The sequence below is a fragment of the Erpetoichthys calabaricus genome, chromosome 2, assembly GCF_900747795.2.
Source record: "Erpetoichthys calabaricus chromosome 2, fErpCal1.3, whole genome shotgun sequence".
NCBI lineage: Eukaryota > Metazoa > Chordata > Cladistia > Polypteriformes > Polypteridae > Erpetoichthys > Erpetoichthys calabaricus.
The window spans coordinates 28,203,020-28,221,037 of NC_041395.2; the positions used below are offsets into that span (position 1 = coordinate 28,203,020).

General features: G+C 39.7%; 1 protein-coding gene across 1 annotated transcript in view; it reads left to right on the top strand.

Moving 5' to 3' along the window:
- trpm5 (transient receptor potential cation channel, subfamily M, member 5) overlaps nt 1-18,018 on the top strand; it is a 193,679-nt gene that overhangs the window by 26,083 nt on the left and 149,578 nt on the right. The window contains exon 2 of the mRNA XM_051923602.1: nt 17,435-17,502. Coding sequence (XP_051779562.1) covers nt 17,435-17,502 — 68 coding nt within the window. The remainder of the gene's footprint in view (nt 1-17,434; nt 17,503-18,018) is intronic.

Genomic DNA, 18,018 nt, shown 5'->3' on the forward strand with positions numbered 1-18,018 from the left:
CAGTAGAGTAAATGTGAATTCTGCTCCAAAAATATTCTGCAGCATTGAATGTTCCCCAGAGCAGAGTGGCCTTCAAAATTCTTAAATGGAAGAAGTCTGGAACAACCACGACTCTTCCTAGAGCTGGTCACCTCGTAGTGGGACAAAGGCCTTTGAAGGAGAGGTGACCAAGAACTTGACGATCACTCTGACTGAGCTCCAGAGAACGTGTCTGGAGATGGGAAAGACTTCCAGAAGGACAACCACCACTGCAAAAATCCACCACTCTGCACATTCTGACATAGTGCCAGACAGAAGCCTTTCTTAGTGAAGAAAGCATGGAAGCCCATTTGGAATTTCCAAAAAGGCACCTAAAGGACATTCAGACTATGAGAAACAAGATTCTCATCAAGCTACACTCAATACCCCAGAATGACAAAGAGAAAATAGGGTTTAAGAAATTTTGGCAAATTTATTAAAAATAAAAAACTAAATGTCCTGTTGTAACAAATATTCAGACTGTTTCCTCAACACTTCATTGACGCATATTTGGAAGTGATTAGAGCCTACGGTCTTCTCAGGTTTGACACACATGGATTTTGAGATTTTCTGCCATTCTTCTCAGCAGATCCTCTCAAGCTCTATCAGGATGGATAAAGACCAAAGAACAGCAATTTTCAGGTCTAAAGTCAGGCTGGGCCACTCATGGACATTCACAGAGATGTCCTTTAGCCACTCCTTTGTTGTCTTTGCTTTGTGCTTGGAGTCCTGTTGGAAGGGAACCTTCTGCCAGTCTGCAGCCCAGAGCTCTCTAATGCAGGTTTTCATTATGGATATCTCCACACTTTGCTCCATTCTGCTTTCCTTTCAACACTGTCAAGTCTCCCAGTCCCTGCCACTGAAAAACAAGCCCTCAGCATGCTGTTGCCACCACAATGCTTCACCATTGGATTGGCATTGCACGGGTGATGAGTTATGCCTGCTTTCTTTCAGAAGATGCTTAGAACTGAGGCCAAGCAGTTCAATCTTGGATTCATTAGACCAGTGAATGTTGTTTCTCAAAGTCTGAGGGTCCTTTAGGTGCCTTTTTTGCAAAATCTAAAAGGGTTTTCACATGTTGCCTGGCCACTCTGGCATAAAGTCCAAATTGGTAGAGTGATGCAGTAATAATTGTTCTTCTAGAAGTTTCTCCCATTGCCACACAGGTACTCTGGAGCTCAGCCAGAGTGACCAATGTGTTCTTGGTCACCTTTCTTATCCCAAGTCCTTTCTTCCCTGATTGTTCCGTCTAGGAGTTGTGGTTTTCCAAAGAATAATTATGGAGGTCACTGTGCCCTTGGGAATGCTCAATACTGCATACATTTTTTGTAGACTTCCCCAGACCTTCATCTCAACACAGTCCTGTCCCTAAGCTCTGCAGGCAATTCCCCCAACTCCATAACTTTGGTTTTACCCAACATTGGGTCCTTCTATAGAAAGGTGTGTGCCTTTCCTGATCAGGCGAATCAATTTAATTGACCACAGGTGGACTCCAAACAAAGTATAGAAACATCTTAACGAAGATCAACAGAATGGGGTCCACCAGAGTGAAGTTTCAAGTGTCAATGCAAAGGGTCTGAATACTTAGGCCAATGGGATATTTCAGTTATATGTTTTTAATAAATTTGTAAAAATATTTGAAATCCTGCTTTTTCTTTGTCATTCTGGGGTATTAAGTGCTGATTAATGTGTGTGTGGGGGAGTGGGCACTAATAAATTTAAATGATTTTAGCACAAGACTGGAAAATAATAAAATGTGGAAAACCTGAAGGTGTTTGAATACTTTCTGAAGGCACTATATAAAAATCCATTGATATTATGTGCCTTATGATTGGTGTTCATCATAAAATGCTCACATCTTTTATTTATATTATTAGAATATAAGAAAAATCTAGATGAGAACAGGCCATTCAGCCCAACAAAGCTCACCAGATATTTCCATATAATTCTTCTAGAATAACATCAAGCCGAGTTTTGATAGTCCTTAAAGTCCTACTATCTACCACACTTCTTCTTTCGGCTGCTCCCGTCAGGGGTTACCACAGCAGATCATCTTCTTCCATATCTTTCTGTCCTCTCCATCTAGTTCTGTTACACCCATAACCTGCATGTCCTCTCTCACCACATCCATAAACATCCTCTTAGGCCTTCCTCTTTTCCTCTTCCCTGGCAGCTCTATCCTTAGCATCCTTCTCCCAATATACCCAGCATCTCTCCTCTGCACATGTCCAAGCCAGCTCAATCTTGCCTCTCTGACTTTTTCTCCCAACCGTCCAACTTGAGCTGACCCTCTAATGTCCTCGTTTCTAATTGTGAATTTCCCATTGGGATTAATAAAGTATCTATCTATCTATCTATCTATCTATCTATCTATCTATCTATCTATCTATCTATCTATCTATCTATCTATCTATCTATCTATCTATTTATCTATCTATCTATCTATCTATCTATCTATCTATCTATCTATCTATCTATCTATCTATCTATCTATCTATCTAATCCTGTCCATCCTTATCACACCCAATGTAAATCTTAGCATCTTTTTTTATTTATTTATTAATTTTATTGTAATCATTCCATACATATAGATTAATTTATAACAAAAAAGAATTGAAGACAAATCAGACCCCACCCTTGAGAAGGAGAGCTTAGCCAAAGGAGAATTGCTTAAGGCTTTTTAATAGGGCAAAAAAATAAACAAAAGAAAGGAAGAAATATATATAGATAAATAAAAAAAATGGAGAAGGGAAATAAATGTGGTAATAATTATTTCTCTTATTCTAAAATATTATTGATTAGATCCTTCCAGGTTTTGAAAAAAATCTAAATCTTAGCATCTTTAACTCTGCCACCTCCAGCTCTGTCTCCTGCTTTCTGGTCAGTGCCACCGTCTCCAACCCATATAACAGCTGGTCTCACTACCGTTCTGTAGACCTTCCCTTTCACTCTTGCTGTCTACCACACTACCTGGTAACTTACTCCATGTGTCTGTGGTTCTCTGTGTATGATAGTATAATTTTATGTACAAATGTCTTATGCACACAATAATGTTGATGTTGCAATATTGTAAGGTGAATAGTAATAAGTTTAAAGTACAGATTCTCTCTAGAGGTGGCATCTCCAATTTTATTAGTCACTTTCTAAAGGGAAATGTCTTATAAGAGAAAGTCTGTGCTTGAAACGTGTCCCATTGTAATAAACACGCTGACAAAGACATTTAAAAGTTCAGAGACCTAACGTTTGTGTTGCTATTTACCCAACGTATATGCAGTCAGCTGCCAACATAGCGTTACTAGGTGGTGCCCACCCAGCCAGTCTTAAAAGGAACAACATGAAGAACACATGACATGACCTGTGAAATCCACTTTAATAAATAAATGTTTACAAACAATGTACAGCAGAGCTCAGGTTTCAAATTATTTTTATTTAAATATTTTAAACTGAAGAGAAAGGTTATAGTCTTTTCATCTATCTTGTTATGGCCTTACTTGAACCTCACATATACTCATCTTTATAGTAATTTATTTTCTGTGTCAGTGCATGTATAGGTGAAGGTGATTGTTTTGTGAGGAAATTAAAATATGCAACACTATAGTGTGATATCTGGGTTACCCAGAGCAGGTATATCCTTGAACCCGGGACATTAATAGTCATAACTAGGATGAACCAATAGTGAATGAGGCAGAGAAGTGAGACTTTAAAATTAGATTCATGGTAGTTTACCATGAACATAGAATTAAAAGTACAAAAAAGAATGTGCAAAAATTGCAATAAATAAGTCAATATATAGTTCAAAAAATAAATCTATTAAATCAATGCCCAATAAATAAAGCTAAAATCCCAAGTGTTGGACAGTTAATAGCCATTACGTTCCTTTCACTTTTTCACCCTATTCTCTTCAGAATGACAGGAGACCTCACCATCAAAATAAATGGATCTGAGGTGCAGCTCCCAGGGCACCTTGGCCATCTTCGTTTGTCACTTTATCTTGCTCCTTCTCAGACAATGCCCACAGTATCCCCAATCCAATACCTGGATATGAGCTGCCCCAACATGGTTATCATTCCTCTCAGAGCACCTTGCCTGTCTATCGAATGCTGCTACTCTTGAGCCCCCTCCCTTCAACTCACTCTGGTGGCTACTCCTTCCCTTGTCCACTCCACTGACAGCAAAATCACCACCTGGAATCTCGCAGTCTATGACCTTGCTCTTCTACATTACAGTCAGCAGTGGCCGAATTCTGCCTTTTCTTCTCTCGTTTCTCCTCTCCAAACTAATAAAGTGCTATCCCGTTCCCCTTTTATTTCAGACTTTCTGCAGCTGGTGCCTACTGATTAGCACGCTGCCAACAAGGTAATCCCCTTGTTAAGATGGCAGTACACGTTCATGCATTAACATGGCCCAAAACAGGTTGTGCTAAAAATCATTCAATAATTAAATAATTAAAATACCCCCCCCACCAGTCTTACCACATATAGAAATATTTGCCTTTTGAAGACTCCCCTTGAACTCCCAGTTAGTGTGCTCTTCCTCTGAGCTATAACTGCTTTCAGTTTTTGATTTGCTTCTTTCTGGCTGTAGCTCGTCTTGTCCACAAGCTGGTGGCGCATTCCTGCCCAGCTCCCAGGTCCTCAATTTGTGTTGGCCATTAAGCGATATGTTTGGACTGTATCTGCACCTCAATCTTCTCTTTGTTATTTTTGCATTTTTGTGTTCTCCCAGTTCCTTACCCTTAATTATGTGCCATGTTTGTAGGTGTTGTGAATAGGGTCTTCATTTATTTTCTCTGTGCTTCTCTTTATCTTTTCATGAGTCTGAAGACTTGCTTTGAAGGATTTTTTAGACCTTGAATCCATTGTCAGTTTTGTACTCATGCGCTTGTTATGGCTGTTGTTTATTCATTTGAGCCATTTTTACTGCTATTTTGGTTATTTTATATTGCGCCCAGTTTTACCATTTTGTTGTTAGGACAACTCTGTGTTGTTAGGGGGCGTGTCCCCAGAGGTCGTTAGCCACCAGTAATGACACAATGGGTTTAAAAGTTCCCATTTTGGGCATCTTCTCTTCAGAAATTGCAAAATCAAAACATCCTTTTATCAGTCTTTTTTGTGCTTCTAAAACTGATTTCTTATTTTCTTATAATTTTTGACTTTTGATTTGGCATTGATAACACTGTGGTAGATTTCCTACCTCTTTTTTTTTTTTTTTACTTCTGACTATGTCTTTCCTCCCAGTTATTTTAAAAATTATTCTCGTTAGGTCTTCTAGAATAATAGCAGCAGCATGGCCTCCTCCTAAATTAGGTGTCTCAGGTGCCATGATCATTAGGGCTGCAGTCCCCTGAGAGGACTATGAAGGACTAAAGATGGCCACAGACCTTTGCAGAGTTTGTTTTCTGCTCACTGTGCTTTTGGTTTCTTATGCTTATCTTTTACGAGTTTGATATGAATGTGTTATGAAATGAGTTGTTACTCATTTTTATGGCTTTTGTTACGTTTTTTTGTACCAAAATAAGGTTTTCTAGCACAAGGAATCCAAACATGGCATTAATTTTCAAGTTTAATAAGTTATTAAAGTTATAAAGTTTATTTTGTGCCATCTAAACACCATTTTGTTTTGTTAAGGGATACCACCATCTTGTGGGTCCTGTCGTTAGGATACTTCTCCTTGTTGCTGTTAGGGAATGGCCTCAGAAGTCACAGCTCTAATATCATTAATGTGACAGGTTATCAGTGGTCAAATTGAAAATAAACACTGCTAACAGTGATTTCTTTTTGTACATTTTTTTCAGTTTTCCTGATATCTGATGCTTGTTTTGTGTTTTTTTTTTTGAGTCACTGAATTTAATTTTGACATTTATTTATGGTAATTCAGCTATTAATTTGCTGGACTATTTTGTCGGCCATTTTGCCACTTTGAACTCCTGCAGTTTGGGCAAGTGCTTTTATTGTTAAGGGTGAGTCCTCTGAGACTGTGACCTTTAGTAATGATGAGACAGATTAAAAAGTCCGCCAGGGAATTATTTTGTCATTGGAGTTCCCTTTTTCAAGGTGCTCTATGTTGCCTATGTTTTTTTGGTTCTTAACTTGTGCTTTTGATTTTTGTCCTTATAGCTAAGATGGTCATGCTTCTGATCTCCCAGCTTTGAGTCCTTCTGGAAACTCTCGTCTGCTCACAGACTTAACAAACACAACTATTTGTTAGCAATGTTCTTCTTAGAACTATTTCCTGTTAAATAATCAATTTGGTGCATACTTTTGACGATGATTCTTGTTACCCATGCTGGTTTTGATCCCCACAGTTACAACATTAGCTTTTGTTTTTGTTGTGTTTCTTTTTCTGCTCTTACTCCTTCTAAACTGGTAGTGATCCACCTCTAGCAGAACATGTTGGAATGTCTTGTCTCTAATTTTATGTTTAGGATTGTTTTAGTCTTGAAAAAATGAAATATTCAGTTAGAGGATCTGTACAGAATTTTTTAAAAACCTGGCAGGATATAATCAATACAATTTTAGAATAAGCTCTTAAAGCACCGAGCAAGCACAGGAGGAGAGGAGGAAGGTTAACTGAGGGTAGGAACTTTGAATGTTGGCAGTATGACTGGTAAGGGGAGAGAGTTAGCCGATATGATGGAGAGATGGAAGCCTGATATATTGTGCGTGCAAGAGACTAAATGGAAGGGGAGTAAGGCCAGGTGGATCGGAGGTGGATTCAAATTGTTTTATTATGGTGTGGATGGGAGGAGAAAACGGATAGGAGTTATCCTGAAGAAAGAGTATGTCAAGAGTGTTTCGGAAGTGAAAAGAGTGTCAGGCAGAGTAATGATTATGAAGCTGGAAATTGGAGGTGTGATGATGAATGTGGTTAGTGCATATGCACCGCAAGTTAGGTGTGCGATGGATGAGAAAGAAGATTTTTGGAGTGAGTTGGATGAAGTGATGAACAGTGTACCCAAGGGACAGAAAGTGGTGATTGGAGCAGATTTCAATGGACATGTTGGTGAAGGGAAGAGCGGAGACGAGGAGGTGATGGGTAAGTATGGTGTCAAGGAGAGGAATGAAGAAGATCTTGATCCTTTGATATGGTTTTCTGATTACTGATTCGTGGACTTTTGCATTTTGGTGTTAATGCTGTTTGAAGTTCAGTTGTTTCCTGTACTCATAACCACTGCATTTTTGATTATTTGTTAGAATATTACAAAGTTGGGAAATTCATCATTATTACATTGCATCAGGAGTTTATTTTCTATTAATAAAGTCATAACATTTAATAATGTATTTCCTATATAGATTTCAGCATTGAATGTAACTCTAACCTCTAGTATTACATGGAATGTAACCCTTACCCTAAAACTAATTTTAAAATGAAGTCACATAATAGTAATAGTTCTTTGTGGTTGACAGGGCTCTCCCTTTAGGACAAATCACAAGAGTACGATGTAAGGGTCATTTCCCAGACTTGATGATCTACTTACCTGGTAGCCCCAGCCTGCACTTTACTCCGAACTATTCCTCCAACTGGCAGAGTCACCCCTACCAGACCATCCTCAAGTACATTACCTCTGCAATATCAACGTCGTCTCTGATTTGGCTGTGACCAATAAGAGAGTTCAGAGAAGTCAGCTGCTTATAGTACTGAGTGTAGTTCAGTCAAAAAAGAAAGCTTTGCCTGCTTAAGGCACCCCACATTTAAAGGCTCATGTAAGTACTCTCATAAATGGGTCCTGTAGAATCATTCTAGAAAAATGTTTTCATCATTAAAATTGTGTTTCTTATTGCTATTAAATTTTAGCATTATTTGTGTGATATCATGTCAGCACCATTTTGTAACGGATTTTGCCAGTTTACTCTGTTTTCTGATGGGCAGGTGCGCGGCCCCTGGCACTATGTGTGACATCACCACATCCGTGTTATTAAGTACTAGTCATTTAGCCCGTTACAATAACGGGCGCTAGAACCGTAGTGCATAAACATTAGTAGGAACAGTCTATATTAAATGGCAAGGGACTTTGACCTCATTCTTTTTGTTGGTCGTATTTTTCTTTCTTTCAGCCTTTCTTTTGTTGATGTTTACTTGCTGAGCTGACCATTCTTCGTGGGCTGCCGCCATGTATTGTGTGTCTTTAATTTTCTATGACAGTAATACTGTCTTGTACGGCTCTATTCAATAAGGGTGGGTAAATAATTTAGTTCAAATGGCTCTGGAATATGTGAAGAGCAACAGGTCGTCCTTTTGAGGCTCGCCTTTTTGTGCGCGCCCTTATTGAAGGATACCGTCTTGTACGTCCGCTGGCTTGTACGTCCGTAATATACGTCCGTACGTCCGTAATGTACCTTTCATTTTCTCTGGTGGTAATACAGGCGTGCGCGTCGGTAATATGCCTTTAATCTCCTCTGACAGTAATACTGGCTTGTATGTGGCTGTAATATGCGTCACTGTATTGTGTACCTTTAATTTCCTCTTGCAGTAATACTGGTTTGTACTTCCTTAAAACGCCTTGAACTTTCTCTGACAATAATATCGCGCATCTCACCGTGCCCCGCACATGCGCACTTCATCAGAAGACACCCACACACGGACACCTGGACGCACACAGGGATTTTATATATATAGATGGTGGCACTATGTGCGTTGTTCAATGGTTTGGATGAAAACAATGAGCAAATGTGTACAAACAATTTTTAAGTTAGGAAAGGCTTCATAGTTATGCTGATAACATGCTAATCTAATATACAATCATCCCTCATTAGGTTACATAGACAGATTCACGATACTTCATCCAAAGATCAAGGGCTACCTGGTAGAACTGCATACTTGAATGATCTCCTCCTACGTAGAGCAGATGGCAAAAGGTAATACAAATGAAAAGCTTATCAAACTGAAAATGTTACCTAAAAGTTTTCCGCTACCAGTTACCACCACTTTGAGGCCATCCTTGCACGGCTGCAGCAGTGTTATTTACAGCGGTTATGCCCGTTGCTACCACATGATGTGGAGACTGTGTGACATGTTTGTCATCACACTGCAGATTTTTTAGGTGGCTGCACGCCTATTCTATTACCTTTCCAATAAAAGAAAACAAAATGCAGTATTTTCTAGAGTGAGTCAAGGGCAAGGAACACAAGCTAGTGTCAAAACTTGGCAATGTTTATTTTGGACTTTGAGCTTCAGTTTTGGCGCACAGTCCTGACAGACCCTTTAGCTCAGACCTTTGTGTTTACTGTTCGGAAATGACCGTGTCTCACTACTCTGTATCATTCCATCCACTGGTTATAATTAATCATGAACACCAAAAATCTACAGGGTGTTCATATTTATTTCTCTTGAATATTGGTGGAACATTTTGGGTTTTGTTAATGGTACATTTACAAGTATTGGTCAACAGTTTAATAGTAATAATCCTTTACATGTATATAGTGCTCTTCTCACTACTCAAAGTGTTTCAGTAAGTGGGGAGCCACTTCAACCACCACTAAAGTGTAGCATCCACCTGGTCAATGCGATGGCAGCCATTTTGGGGTCAGTATGCTCACCATACATTAACTATTAGGTGGTGCAGTGTTGAGAGATAGCCATTTAGAGGGAGGGAATGATAGGAGGCCAGAATGACTAAGCTGTGGTTAGACATTTAGCCACGACATCAGGATACATCCTACTTTTTATAAAGGATACGCAGGGATCTTTTATGACGGCAGAGAGCCACATCTCATCTGAAGGGTGGTGCCATTTTTACACTCAACACATTCAAACCACGAGGTAAGCGCCCCTTGCTGGCCTCACCAACACCTCTTCTAGCAGCAACCCAAGCTTTTCCTAGATGGTCTCCCATCCAAGTACTGGCTGGTCCAGAACATGCTTAGTTAGCTTCAGGTGGAGGATCTGTTCTGAAGTGCATGTGGTATGGCTGCTGTACATTGCCCTGGTCAAAAGAAAAAAATCAGTTTGAAGAGACTTTATTAAACAATTCTACACAAGTATATATTTCCTTTATTTTTTAAGCTGCTACTCTATTTATGACATGGTCACCATGATGTCAGCCTCATCAAATGCCGAGCATTTCTTAGATTGTAGTGTCTGTGGTGCCCCCTGACTTTGGCACATATCATACTTAATCTTATAGTTCATGATCGAGTGATCAGAAGAGAGATGGAGAGACACAGATACAAAAAATATAGAAAAAAATTAAAAACTGCTTATTCTAAATCATGCACAAAATTCACAGTACCAGTGTACAGTAAAAAGTGATGTACTCAAAAAATAAAAGATGGAAAAAGTTGATCTGGTCACTTCCAACCTCTTTTAAGGTAATCACCATCAAAAAATCGGGGGGAGCAGTGTGTTCAAGTTGGAATGTGACATCAGAGTCTCTGCTTACTATCAATATGTGAAAGACAGCTGCTTTGCAGCTCCTCTGAGAGTGATGTGCGCGCTTCAATGTTTGGTGAATGGTTTGATGTGATGAAGCAAAATGCTGACATACTAATGCATTTGTGGTGATGTTATATCCAAGCGTTGTATATTCTCCAGTGTAATAACCCAATTAATTTGAAAAGTCTCACATACCATCTTCTGTGCTGTCTTTTTTTTTTTGTACCTTCACAACAGCATCAGAATGTATGGCAGCGTATTTGAACCACAGAGAAAAAAATAGGGATACAGTGAAAAGGTCTATTTTGTAATTAAAGGGTAAATTGCGGCTTTAATCTCAGAACTTCCACATTAATCTCATAGTTTATTTTTATCATTAAAGAAGTCCGTTGTAAATGTCATTGTAAAACCGACCCAGTTGTTAATCGCTACGAGATTCTGAGGCTTCCTCCTGAACTGACAGCAGCGGCAGGCAGCAATCGCCACACAAAGCACATTAAATTTATAATATTCCAGCTCTCTGCACATTTAGAATCCTTAGATTTATACTTGATATCACTTTCATGATAAAATGCATTAAATTATGTATATTACATTTAACATTTAATAATGAATACGATTAATAATTGCACATTGTAGTGGCACGGTGGTGGAGATGTAGCACTGCTGCCTCGCACTTCGGAGTCACGTCGCTGGTGCTCCCTGCCTGGAGTTTGCATGTTTTCCTGCTGTGTGTCCACAGTGTGCTCCGGTTTTCTTCCAAAGACACGCAGGTTTGGGGATTTGGTCATGCTAAAATGACACTAGTGTGTGTGTGTGTGTGTATGCATGTATTCACCTTGCGATGACCTGATACCCCCTCCAGGGATTGATGGATATAATAATTAAACATCCATCCTGTTCAGAGATATTGTGGCAAAGTGTCTGTCGGAATTTAATGGATGTTTCAGGCAATTCACAATACAGCAGAGCCAAACGTTTTCTCACCGTGATGGTGATGGAATCTTCCAGATTTATGTAAAATACGCGTACAAGTATAAACAGTGCAACGCTTGCATAGCACAAACTTTACGAACTTTCAAAACTCGACTTAATGTTTTTTTAGAAGAATTAAGTGGATAGGACTGGTGAGCTTTGTTGGGCTGAATGGCCTGTTGTCGTCTACATTTTTCTAATGTTATAACATTATGCCAATCAGATATCATCTCTTGTTTGCCATTTTCCCTCTCTGTTTATTCCTACATGTACTATTTGGGCTTGTAAAATAAAACTTAGTAAGACATAAGCTGGAAATCCAAAGCTTAGTAAAGGGTTTTAAATATGGAAAGTTTCTTTGTTGGTCACATCAGCATGTTGTCTTCAGTCGTTGCTCGATAATGGCTGTTTTTTTCTGGGTTAAATATCCCAGAGACACCTCTTTCTGTGTGTCTCTCATTGATCCACCAAGATCTGGACTAACTTCTGCATGGAGCTCCCATTTATCCTCTCTCTTTCTAGTGCCTCTCCCTTTCTTCTTGAATGTTCTAGAGGCCAGTGGAATGTGAGCACTCCTAATCTCTCTTAAATGGGTCACTGTCAGTCAGAACTTTAGTCCAACTTGTCTGAAGGGTGGTGTGCCGTCTGCTACAATGTATGATCTCTAAAATTACCAAGAATTTCTAAGAAATGTGGAATAATAAAATGGAGCTGACAGATGCAGTGAGCCATTTGCAGTTTTACTAACATATCCATTTGCACATAGACATGCATAGCTTCATTTCTGAGAGACCTTCTAGGAAAAGCTTGGGTTGTTGCTGAAGGAGGTGTTGGTGAGGGTCACGGTTGGGCTTACCCTGTCAGTCTGTGCTTGGATCCCAGTGCTCCCAAGGGCAGCGACTGGGACACTGTGGTATAAAACTTGGCACCGTCCTTTGGACATAAAACCGAGCTTCTGTGGCCATAAAAGATCCCTGGGTATCTTTCTAAAAGAGTGGGGTGTTTTCTGATGTCCTAGTCAAACTGCCCACCACTGCCTTATCTACCCTGGCCACCTAATAGTACCCTGTCCCTTACTGGCTAACTATCTCTCTCACCTGTTCATTACATCATAGCTCAAATGTGGTGAGCGTACTGGCACAAGAATGGCTGATGTTCCAACATTCAGGAGGATGGGTTTAGTTGAAGTGGCACCCCATTGTCCATATGAAGCACTTTAAGTAGGCTAGGAAAGCACTATATAAATGTAATTAATTGTTATTATTGCTGGCAGCATCAACCAGTTAAAGCAGCGGGGTATGGCAGTGGAAGCAGTAGCAGCACGGGGATCATAAAAAGAGGGATACTTGTGGTGGCTCCAGGAACATCACACTATAAGACGAGTCGTTGTTATTGAATGATGCACGGTTGTTTTACTGTAAGATGGCCAAAAGATTTCTAATCCAAGGTGAGCAAACACCACTTCTTTGAAGGTCTGCACCACACCCCAGGACAGCTGCCAGCTGAGGTTTCGTTCTTCTGCAGCTTAGTGTCGATTTCCTACAAAACCTCCAACATGCGCATGTACAGGACATCCTAACTCATTTTGCTGTGCAAATCTATGCAAATAAAGCTGAGGTTTTCAGGTGCAAGTGGCAGGCGATTGGTAAAGAGATTTACAGTGAATGTGGAACATATTCAGAGCCCTTCACTTTTTACATATTTTGATATATTGCAGCCTTCGGCTAACATTGTTTATTCCCTCATCAAGCAACACTCAATACCCGAGAATGACAAAGCAAAAACAGAATATTTCTGGAAGTTTGTTAAAAATATGAAACTGAAATATCACATTGACACAAGTATTCAGATGCTTTACTCAGTGCTTAGTTGAAGACCCTTTAGCAGCGATCACAGCCTGGGGTATTCTTGGGTTTGACACTGTAACCTTCACACACCTGGATTTGGGGGTCTTCTGCCCTTCTTCTGTGCAGATTCTTTCCTTGTCAGGCTGGTTGAAGACTGTCGATGGACTGCTGTTTTCAGACCACTCCAGGGATGTTTGATTGGTTTGGCTGGGCCTCTTAAGGACATTTACAGAGTTGTCCTTAAGCCAATCCAGTGTTATCTTTGCTTTGTGCTTAGGGCCAATGTCCTGTAGGAAGTTTGTCCTTTGGCCAAGTCTGAGGTCCAGAGTACTCTGGAGGAGGCAGGTTTTCATTGAGGATATCTCTGCATCTTTCTCCATTTACTGCCCGTAAAAAACAACCCCACAGCACGATGTTGTCACCACTATGCTTCACTGTTGAAATGGCAAATGAACAGGTGATGAGCAGTGACAGGATTCCTCCAGACATGACATTAATGTTAGTTTCATTTGACCAGAGAATCTTTTTTCTCATAATCTGAGGGCCATTTATGTGCCTTTTGTATGAACTCCATGTGGGTTTCCATATCTCTTTTTTTTTGTTCATAATCATTTATTTAGAAAACTTTAATTTTTTTCCTTCAGATTTTTTTAATCTTTAATTGAATTTATTAAAAGCATGTAACGTTCCATACAATCTAAATCTAAATTCAATTCAACAACCACCCATGAAAAAGAGAGGAAGGCCAGCAGCCAGAATAAAACTTTTGAGAGTAGTAAAGAGAGAAATAAGTCCTTCTCCCAATCTAAAATTTTATTGATTAGATACTGTACACATGTCTTTAATTGAGGAGAGCCTTCCCTCTGGCCACTCTTCATAAAACCGAGAATGGTAGAGTGCTGCAGTGATTGGTGTTCTTCTGGAAGTTTCTCCCATCACCACACTATTCTAGATTGTTGGATAAACCCTAAAACCTTCTCTCTCAAAAGCTTTCATAGAATTTTTAGCTTTTGATCTTTGGTAACTGAACATTTCAGATTTATTTTTTTATATCCTATGGCAATGCAGCTGCAGCTGTTATCTCTCTCTTATAAAAAAAATCTTGAGAGGAGACAAGACTATTTCCAAGAAATTTTATAAGTCATGCAAGACGAGACTATTTGCCAAGAGATTTAATCAAATCACGCCCTCCTCTCAACCATTTACGGTTAACGGCCCACGGTCCTCTCACCTCTCATTCGTGTGAATGCTTTTGTCAGACACAGTTCCTGCGCTGTCAGCTCTTATACATCTTTACGTATTCCTCACTTTAATTTCCCAATTAAAGAAGACTCATTATGTCCAAATCTTAATGAAGAATTTCATCCCAAAGGGTTATCAACAGAAGAACTGAGTACACAGGTAATTCTAGCACCGAGAAACAATGAAGTCAAACGAATTAACATGAAAATTGTCTATTGGTTACATGGCAAATTGGTTAAATGCACATCAATTGAATTTGCTGAAACAGTTGGCGGTGATTGTGCAGAAGATGAAAAAACATCAACTTACAATATCCAGTAGAATATCTACAACTGTTAACACCGTCCGGTCTTCCACAGGCCGAATTACTATTGAAAGAAGGATGTATCATAATGTTATATGAGTGATGTGCTATGCAATAGGACAAGATTAGTTGTATTCAAAATTGGTCAAACAATTTTGGCATGTAAAATTTTAACTGGAGACAAGAAAGGCAATGTAGTACATCTTCCACGGAAAACATTAGACACCAAAGGAGATCTTGATATGTAATTCGTATTAAAACATTTACGGTTTCCCGATAGAACAGCTTTTGCTATGACAATTAACAAATCACAGGGACAAACATTCAAAAAAGTTGGATTATTAATTAGAGAGAAAGGAATGATATTCACTCACAGGCAGTTATACGTTGTGTTGTTACGATGTACTGTAAGTCCAAACATGGAATTGAAATTCAATGCAAGACTGACGAAAAGTTAATTCCAAATATTGTTTTTACTGAAGTTTTACAGTAAAACTGTAAGTTTTAAAAGTATTTGCGTGTTGATTTCAAAGCCAAACAGAACAAAAATGTAGAACACAACAAATTCCTCTAACACAACATGAAACATATTTTTCTTTCAAATTATTATGTTTTACTATTTTTTACTATGGTTAATTACTTGCTGTAATGTAAAATAACAATCTGGTTAAATTGTACATCTGCTTCTCCATATGCGAGCGTCACATCTGCCAAGTGGCTAGCATGTAGCGCCCACACAGGGGTTGACGAGCAAAGCGAGCTGGGGGAAGAGCCCCCTAGTGTAAGTTAAAGATTTATTGATGAACTCTATTCATAGATACTGTAGATAGCGCTTTATCTGCAAAAATAATGAAATTTGGCTTTTAATGGAAGTTCAATAAATGTACAAATAAATAAATATTATAACATTTAAATACACCCCCCCCTCCAAAAAAACAATATAATTGCTGAAAAGAAACAGAGAGAGAGAGAGGGGTTAGGAGCACGCACTGATACAGCACATTGCCGCATCCACCACATGACAAACCAACTCAAGATTCCAGATTAGGACTCGAGTGCAGCCATAAAAAGAAAGGAACACTTCCTATTTGGCCAAAGATGAAAAGAGCAGTCATAGGAAGAGAGAGGCATATTGCTTTGGTATACAGGAGCCCCCATAGTGCTTCTTGACCCACTTCCGCTGAATAATTCGTTGTCTGAAAGTCCTCAGTGTTTGTGTGTCAAAGAGAGGATGTGCAGCATGTCACCAGCCCAGCACACCACAGTGTACAAAATCTCACTGGCACCATCACAGAGTCATAGAAGATGTGAAGGATGTCACTTCCCACATTAAAGGAGTGCAGTCTCCTCTTCCCTTTCTTCTATAGTTCCTCTGTGTTATGAGATCAGTCCAAACTGTCATTGATGTGGACCCCCAAGTAGCTGTAGGAGTGTGTGATCTCCACCTCCTGAATGGTGACTGGCTGTAGAGGTACTTTGGTGTGGTGAAAGTCAAAAAGCAGTTTCCTAGTCTGACTCCTCCTTATCAATATGCCCCATAAGTGCAAATATATCTGAGAATTTCTGCAAGTGACCTGACCTGCTGTTATGTTTATAGTTCCTTGTGTTATTTCAGTGTTGCTCATATCCATTTCAAAAATACAGTCCTTTAGCCTCACAAACTGTGGTCTACCTGACAGATTGTCCATCATCAGGACACCACAGGCTCATCCCCATGCATATCTCTGAGTTGGAGAAATCAAAAACCATCATCTTCAGATTGTTGCCAGCTTTATCCAGGTGAGAATAAGCCTTGTGTAGCAGAGAAAACACTGCATCCTCCACTTCAATCTTTCTGATTGCCAAACCACAGTGGGCCCAGATGGTTTGCCACAAGAAAGCTCATAGTCCAGGACCAGCCTCTCAAATGTCTTCAGGAAGTGAGAAGTAAGTGCCACTGGTCTGTAGTCAATATGTGAAATCATGCCTGCCTTCCTTGGAACAGGAACAATGTTCCAAAGCATGTTGTCCACAACAGTGGCACTTTCTGGAACCTTAGGGACAAACTGAGCAGATGACAGAGGACATCACAAAGTTAGTCAGCACAGGCCTTAAGTACTGGAGGTCTGACTCCATCTGGTCCTGTGCTGTTCCTGTGTAAACCCTCCTCAGTTGTTGCCCCACTTGGTCATCAGTTATGGACAGCCAAAACCGATTATCAGAGGTCCGAGTTGTTGGGTGCAGTAGGGATGGAGTGGAGGGCTGGTCACTGGAAGATGGTGTTGGAGGAAAGGAAGAACATTTATTTAAACGCTAGTTTATTGTGTTAGACTTGTCCATTTTCTCTTCTAGAACTTGAGCCCATTTACTTATCCAGTTCAGGATGATGAGGGATTGGGTTGTTTTCCATTAGGCATAAGACGAGCCAGAATTGGACACAAGTCCATTGCACGGTATACACAGCCACATTCATTCACACCGTTCACTCGTCAACAGTTTGAACTCGATTGAGCCATCATGTTTATTATTTAATTCATGTAGCACTTGACAGCTCTTAGTGTATGAAGGTAGACTCGCTAACATCGCTGATATCTCTCGATTTTTTCTGATTACTGATAATTCTGATTACCACTAGTGTCTACTGTATTTTCAACATATAGGAAAGATTCCTGATGTTTCTTTTTTTCCCTCTGTGCAGAATGATGTCTTACAAAGAGAAATCTGCACCAGATGTGGAACAAAAATCGAATTTCTACAAGACAAGAGGTGAGTGATGTCGAACATCAATTATTGTACATTCTCTTTGAATTATCTACTCACCAGTAACGGCGCACTGCATGATAACGTGCAGTGAATCCACTTGACTTGAGCATTCCTAGTTTTCATCCTCTCTCTCTGTACGTTTAGCATTCGTTTGCTCAGAGGTTGATGCGCTTGCTGCTTCCTGAGCAGCTCTTCTTTTCTCCACCCTAACGGCCCACTTATTCTCTTCTTTCGTCTGCATCTTTTCACGTTAAAACTGATTAAGTCAGTGTTTGTGTTACAATTATTTAGTACATTTTCCTTAATTTTTCACTTAAGCTGGCACTTAAGTCTTTAATCTGCCTCAAGAATGATTTAAGATATGAAGAGGTAGGGGAAGTGACGGTGAAGGTGGTAGGGATGAGAATGACGCCCGTATGCATGAGCTGCACGGCCGCCCTGCTGACCACTGCCGAGAGTTGATTCTACAATAAATTAAAATAAAAATAAAAAGAGGAATAACCTTGGAGGTCAATCATC